The sequence below is a fragment of the Bidens hawaiensis genome, unplaced genomic scaffold, assembly GCF_021521415.1.
Source record: "Bidens hawaiensis isolate Kalapana, Puna unplaced genomic scaffold, B.hawaiensis_p1.1 tig00033176_1, whole genome shotgun sequence".
Lineage (NCBI taxonomy): Eukaryota > Viridiplantae > Streptophyta > Magnoliopsida > Asterales > Asteraceae > Bidens > Bidens hawaiensis.
The window spans coordinates 1-7,782 of record NW_027495679.1 but is presented as its reverse complement, the minus strand read 5'-3'; the positions used below and the strand labels follow the sequence as shown (position 1 = coordinate 7,782).

The 7,782-nt window shown below is 37.3% G+C and overlaps 1 protein-coding gene across 1 annotated transcript; it reads right to left on the bottom strand.

Annotated features, from left to right (window-relative positions):
- Window positions 1-2,351: 2,351 nt before the first annotated feature.
- LOC143584568 (uncharacterized) lies at window positions 2,352-3,160 on the bottom strand. The gene is made up of 2 exons (XM_077066592.1): window positions 2,783-3,160; window positions 2,352-2,699 (listed from the first exon to the last, which is right to left on the bottom strand). The coding sequence occupies exons 1-2, from the start codon at window positions 3,158-3,160 to the stop codon at window positions 2,352-2,354; spliced, it is 726 nt and encodes a 241-aa protein (XP_076922707.1).
- Between the last annotated feature and the right edge of the window lie 4,622 nt (window positions 3,161-7,782).

Sequence of the window (7,782 nt, the reverse complement as noted above, 5' to 3'; positions counted from 1 at the left end):
GAAGCGAGGACTAAGTTTCCCTTTAGTTCCAAATCTGCGAATGCCGCGCCAAGGTGATACTTTTAAAAAGACATGGTCGCCAACATTGAATTCGAGTGTTCGTCTATGTTGATCTGCATAGCTCTTTTGCCTACTTTGAGCCTCTTTTTGCTTCTCTCGTGCAATGGTGACTTTTTCATTAGTAATTTGGACTAACTCAGGTCCTTCAATAATCTTTTCTCCGACTTCCTCCCAACATATAGGTGCTCGACCTTTACGACCATATAATAATTCGACTGGAGCCATATCGATACTTGCTTGCCAACTATTGTTGTAAGCGAACACAACGAGGCATAAATATTCGTCCCAGTTTCCTGACCATTCAAGTGCACATGCTCGAAGCATGTCTTCTAAGGTTTGAATCGTGCGTTCTGATTGCCCATCTGTTTGTGGATGAAAGGACGTACTGAATTTCAGGCGCGTGCCCCAAGCATTTTGGAAACCTTTCCAAAATCGTGATGTGAAACGTGGGTCTCTATCCGAAACGATTGAAGATGGTGTACATTGGAGTCGAATAATCTCTTGAAGAAAAATTTTGGATAATTGACTAACTGAAAATTTTTGTTGAATCGGTATGAAATGAGCCGATTTAGACAATCTATCGACTAAAACCCATATAACATCGTTTTTCTTGAATGTCTTGGGCAAACCGGGTAACAAAATTCATTGTAATCTCATCCCACTTCCATATTGGGATATCCAATGGCTGTAATAATCCGCTTGCCTGTTGATGTTCAATTTTCACTTGCTGGCAGGTGAGACATTTACTTACGTAACGGGCAACGTCTTCCTTCATTCCATCCCACCAAAAGTTCTGTCGTAAGTCCCGATACATCTTCATAGATCCTGGGTGAATAGAAAATGGTGAACTATGTGCTTCGGCTAACAAAGACTCACAAAGAGTGGAGTCATTGGGTACACAAAGTCTTTTACCGCACCAAATCACTCCGTGTTCATTTATACGGAATTCAGATTGCTTACCCACTTCAAGGTTTTGCACAATTTCCCATAAGCCTTCATCTTCCTTTTGTGCATCTTTAATCCGTGATATGAGATCAGGTTCAATTTTCATTCTAGCAAGATATCCATCGGATTCACCAATATGAAGCCCGATGTCCATTTTATTAAGATCATGAATAAGGCGTGGCTGAATTTGAAGGCAAGATATACCACCAAAATTCTTTCGGCTTAAGGCATCAGCTACAACATTGGCTTTTCCCGGATGGTATTGAATATTTGCGTCATAGTCCTTTAAAAGTTCTAACCACCTTCTTTGCTTCATATTTAGCTCTTTCTGAGTGTACTTAAGGCTCTTGTGGTCGGTAAAGATGTCACAAGTTTCGCCATATAGATAGTGTCGCCATATCTTCAAAGCAAAGACGACCGCGGCTAATTCTAAGTCATGTGTTGGATAGTTAACTTCATATGGTTTCAATTGACGTGAGGCGTAAGCGATAACCTTCCCATGTTGCATTAATACACAATCTAGGCCTTTCTTTGAAGCATCACTATAAATTTGGTAACCACCTGATCCAGAAGGGAGAGTGAGTACCGGAGATGATACGAGTCGTTTCTTTAATTCTTCAAAGCTTTTCTCTTGTTCTCCCTTCCATGAGTACTTTATTCCTTTCCTCAATAGTTTCGTGAGAGGTAAAGCAATGATCGAAAATCCTTCAACAAATCTCCGGTAGTAGCCAGCAAGACCCAAGAAACTTCGTACTTCGGTGACAGAAGTGGGTCTAGGCCATTTTGTAATAGCTTTGATTTTTGCTGGGTCCACCATGATCCCATCTGCGGATATAACCTAGGAATGCAACTTGGCTAAGCCAAAAGTCACAATTTGAAAATTTTGCGTACAACTTCTTATCTCGCAAAATTCCAAGTACTGCATGTAAATGTGTTTCACGCTCTTCACGACTCTTAGAATACACTAGAATGTCATCAATAAAGACAATGACGAATTTGTCGAGAAACTTGTGAAATACACGATTCATTAAATCCATGAAAACTGCAGGCGCGTTGGTTAGTCCAAAGGGCATAACTAAAAATTCATAATGACCATAACGAGTGCGAAAGGCGGTCTTGGGTACATCATCCTTCTTGACTTTTAGCTGATGATAACCAGATCTTAGATCGATTTTTGAAAAGAATTGAGCACCCTGTAGTTGGTCGAAGAGATCGTCTATTCGAGGCAAAGGATAACGATTTCGGATTGTGATCTTGTTTAGTTCTCGATAATCTATGCATAATCGCATTTTCCCGTCTTTCTTTTTTACAAACAAGACTGGCGCGGCCCAAGGTGAGACACTTGGTCAGATTAATCCTAGATTCAACAACGCTTGCAGTTGTTCCTTGAGTTCTTTCAGTTCTAGGGGTGCCATACGATATGGTGCTTTAGAAATAGGTTTGGCGCCAGGAATAAGATCAATCGTGAATTCGACTTCACGATCTGGTGGAAGGCCAGGTAGTTCTTTTGGGAATACATCTGCATATTCACATACAACCGGATGGCTATCTATGGTTGGTTCCTCATATGAATCAGATTTGATGACTTCTAAAAATCCTTCACAACCGTGTGATAAAAATTTATGGGCTTTAAGTGCAGAAATAATCTTAAGAGATTTACGGGGTGGAGTTCCATGATATATAAAATCTGGACGCTGAAGATCACCGAAAATAACACGTCAGAATAACAATCAATAGTAACATGGTGTTGAGATAACCTATCTATGCCGGGAATAACATCGAAGTCGGACATATGCATCAGATAAAGCTTCGCGTTATACACAACAGATTCAACACGAATAGGACAATCTTTATACACGCTAGTGATTATGAATGAATCATTCATCGGAGTAGAGATTGTCAAAGTATGATTCAATGGAGTGGGCCTAATCTTAAGGTACTTAGTAAATGAGTTAGATACCACAGAATGGGTTGCTCCTGTATCGAAGAGCACATAGATATTACGTTCACCAAGCTGAAGAGTGCCAGATACCTTACCTGGGGCATTTTTAGCATCAGTGGCAGAAAGTGTAAAAACTCTTCCTCCCGTGTTGGGTGGTGCAACATTTCCTCCTATTTTCTTCTTAGTGTCTTGCTTAGGATAATTCTTGATCATGTGCCCAGTTTCGCCACATTTAAAGCATGCTCCTGTACCTTGGCGACATATGCCTTGATGTCTCTTACCACAAGTTTTGCATATAGGATGTAAAGTCTGATTAGGGTTTATATATTGATTCAATGGTTGAGCTCTGATAGGTTCTGCGTATAGCTGAATTTGGTTTTGAACGGGTTTCTAGTTTTGTGGTCTAGACTGCCAAGGGCGTGTTTGATTTCCGGAATTTCTGTTCGCTTGTACCTTGCGATCTTGGGGTTGTGTCGTAGTGGATGGTTGGCCGATAGGTTGCTTAAGTTGTCCCTCCCCATCTCTCTTTTTGTTTTCGCCAGTTCGAGATAAGAATTCTTTTCTTTCAAACTCAAAAGTTTTGATTGCATCAGCCACTTCGGTAATATCCTTGAATTTCATATACATAATCGACTTCCGAATTCAATCACTAACTGCCCATTTACATTTTTCTGCTTGGGCTTCTGCTGACCCTGCGGCGTCTCCAACTATGTTAGCCAACTTTGAGAATCGAGTAATGAATTCTGAAGCAGGTTCATCGTTTCCTTGACGGATAACAGCGTATTGCCTGATATAAGCTTCCTTATCAGTGGTAGAAAAGTACTTATCATAGAAGATATTGCGAAATTCGGCCCATGAAATATTAGCAACGTAAACATCTCCTCCTTTAACTTGTTTATATCCATCCCACCAAGTTTGTGCGTCATCTTTTAGTTTGTAGGTTGCCAATCTAACCTTGTACTGATCCGCAACTCCAAGAACATCAAAGATCTTCTCAATATGGCTATCTAGTTTCTTGCTTCGATGGGGTTAGTTGCTTGGCTAAAATATCTCGGTTTTTGCTTTTGGAATTTCTTGATCCACATGTGTATACCATTAGCATTGTGGTTTATGGTGTTCTCACCAGTTGCAGGACCAGAATTGTGATTGCCATTGGTGTTTTCAGGGGGACGAGTTTGTTGAATTACGGCTTCATGTTTGGGCAACAAGGTTTGGAAGCAAACCGGCAAAAGCTTGGCTAACGGCAGCAATAACATTTGGATCAACTGGGGTCTCATTAGAAGCAGTTTCGTTGTTAGGGCGGTCAGTGCGAACATTTCTATGAGGCTGACGACGAGGAGGCATCTAAAAGAATATACGTAAGGATTAGTAAATCATAACGACTTCTAACTTAACCATATCCTAATTTCTACCCATTCCTCACAGGCCTTAATTACTATGTTTAAGTTTTCTACAGGAAAGAGCCTTTTGCTCTGATACCGTAGATGTAACACCCCAGCCCGGATTAGGCTGACGTGTCACAATAAACATGGTTTCTGAAAAAAAGACATGATTTTATTTATTTACTTGTCAAACTTATAATACATTAACAAAGGTAAACTTAAGGCTATTTTACAAACTAGTACGGTTAAAAGATATTTTATTATGATCTTGATGCTTTATTCCTCTCTCTTAACCCCGCCCATAGTAACCTGTGTACCTGAAAAATAGTAACGACAGAAAGCCGAATGCTCAGTACGGAATAATAGGCTCAAGATGATTTAATGAAACGTAAATTAGATTGAACTTATGATAATGATATGATGCAAATTAGCTTAAATAAAATAAATCGTATCATACGGATGTACCCATGAGCGAACATAAAACGTGATAACATACAGGTAGCTACTCCTGCATATTTATCACATGAGATGGCGAGTTGGCATACCCGCTATCCATCTCCTTATTATTAATCCTAGGACCGATCCATACGCCTCCTAATAGTCATATGTACCACTTGTACTTAAGAGACACTGTGAACTGATCTCACCGTCACGGGTGGTGCACATGTTGTCGGTGCCGCAACAACATGTTCGTGGGACACTCCACGAGAAGCGACACTCAGGGTATCAGAATACAAATGAACTTATTCATATAACTCATAGCAAACATATTTTCGTAACATATATCGGAACATGCGACAATGAGTATAATCAAACATAATAATATCGCATGACATGAAAGCTAAATCGAATGTTTAATCAGAACTTGAATCCAACGGACATCCAAATGAAATGAAAATTCAAAGACACGAGGAGTTATAAAATATATATATTAACTCAATGGGTTTATATCAATTAAATATGAAAGCAATGGAAAGTGAGGTAAGGATCCGTACCTTTAATATTCCAAATCAATACCAACTTGTTTAAGAGCGTTCGTGTTTATCTACATACGAGTGACATACTTAGAGTTATATTGTCTAAATTTGATAGGTTCTTTTGAAATTATCTTTGAAAAACTAAGTAAATATTACATTTATTTATAAAGTAGATTTTTGTGTTAGTAGGTTAAAATATAGTTCGTAACATGATGAATCAAAAAAAATTTTCTTTTATAAAAGGTTTTATTACCTAGTTTTTATAAGTTAAAAAAATTTGCTAAGTGTTGGGTTGCTTATTATTTAAAATCATTATACTGACGAGAGAAAGTTAAAATTTAATGCCTCATATGCCATGCATGCATAACCCAACTGCTATAATAAAAACATTGAATTTAATACATAATGCTAACATATGTGATATATAGTGGAATATAAATATGCCTTAAAATTAACTTTTAAAACGTTTATGTGAACTTCATAGCTTTCTAAGTGATGGTTTTATTTATAAAGGTTTCTTATATAATATCATAATAGTTAATTCCCACCATGTGAGATGATTTTTAATAATCAGTTGAAACTGAATATCATAGGAATGGAGTGGAGAGTTTATAAAGGTAACTATATATACAAAAATATATAAATAATTGATGCAGATAATGATCAAACTCTCGACCATATAATTAATGAGTGTTGTACTTCACTAATTTAAGGTTTACTACAGCATTTGCTAATAAAATTTTACCTCGATGTTACTCCTTCTTCCTCAACACTTCGTCAGAAAACAAGGAAGTTGACCAGAAAACTGTTCTAAGTCTTACGAAAGAGTTTTGATTACGTGACGTGACTGACAAATACTAGCAAAGCGAGTATAGGTAGTGCGGTTATCGTTTGGTGTTTCGGGTGTGTTTTGACTTGCGCGATTTACGAACCGATTCCTGAAAATTTGTTATAGAATAGAGTGGAAGGTTATAGTTATGAAGGTTGATGGGATGAAATTTATCTAAGATCTTTTCTTTAGTTACAGTGGGAGCTTAAACTTATCATTTTGGATGGTAGTTTGACGTTAAGAGTACTAGGGGTTGCGGATGGTGTGTGTGGTGTGTGGTGGCGTGTGCATGGAGTAGGTGGTGTTTGTGTAAATTGTTGATAGCTTATGGTTTTCTTAGATAAACTATAGGTTCCTATTACTAGCTGTAATTCTCGTGTGTTAAGGATGTTCAAGAGTGTGTTGAAATACTTTGGCGTGCAATATATGTATCCTCCATGTGTTGTCATTCTTATCTTACTTTATATTAAATTATATAGAGGACCAACTAATAATAATAATCTATTTTATCTATGAGTTAATGGCCAATTTCGTCCTTGTGGTTTGCTATTTTCGCCAATTCAGTCCAAAGTTTGAAATTTTGTCAATTTAGTCCTTATAGTTCTAAACATTAGTCATTTACGTCCTCCCATCTAACGGCATCCAACTATGCCGTTAGTTTAAGGGGTATTTTTGTCTTTCTCCTGTTTATTTTTAGTTAATGGTCAGTTTCGTCCCTATGGTTTGATACTTTTGCTACTTCAGTCCAAAATTTGAAATTTTGTCAATTTTATGTTTAATTTAATTCAGTTTTTTTTTTTTGTTTATAACCCCTAAGAGCATAACCCAAGCCCAAAACCATCTAGCACCGACCAAAGCAGGTCTACATTTACTCTGCCGACAACAATAATCATACCCTTCCCCCTCGTATTTAGTTTCTAGACATTTCCTAAACTCTCCCCCCATGGGGGAATTCATTGGTAAAATGGTCAAGGTAATTCCCCGAAACCGTACTATACCGATAAAAGTAAAATCGTTTATTTGGTTAATGCATAATAGTTAGGGTTTAGAGATTAACATATCGTAGCAAACATCTTGGTCGAAATCAACATCAGGAGGTTGAATATCCCGCATTTCCATGTTTGCTCAAGAGATCGATACACTAGATCGTATGTGTAACGATTCCGGCAAATCCAGGTATACCCTAGCCGGTATATACTATTTACGTGTCATTTAAATATTGATTATATGAGTTATAGTACGTATATACGAGTATATATGATTCATAGTACGAATCATACTCGATTATATAGTGAATCGTATTGGAATTACAATTAACCAATGAACGATTATTGAAACCCGAACGAATCGGGAATTACATTATAGACGAAGTATATAATGTTTAGTGATATTTACGAAGTATTAATGCTTCGGGATAAGTAAATTATAGCACAGAAAAAGGATTTCGATTTAATGGTACGTCGGTACGCTAAACGAAACCTTTAACACCAAACCAAGCAAGAGACGATCAATCAAGCCGAAAAAGATGCGTAATTATTAATAATATGATGTTTTAATGTCATGGGTTAAGTTTTTAAAGTTTTTAAATCAGTTTTATATAAATTTTATGTTAACCCGAAAAACAACCCTTTTAGGCTCTTTTTAAGC

Excerpts from the sequence above, each read along its gene's own strand:
- LOC143584568 (XM_077066592.1), bottom strand. The coding sequence starts at position 3,160 with ATGATCAAGAATTATCCTAAGCAAGACACTAAGAAGAAAATAGGAGGA. Across the intron at positions 2,700-2,782 it reads TGCATATGTCCGACTTCGAT|CGTCCAGATTTTATATATCA; the intron begins GTTATTCCCGGC and ends GGTGATCTTCAG.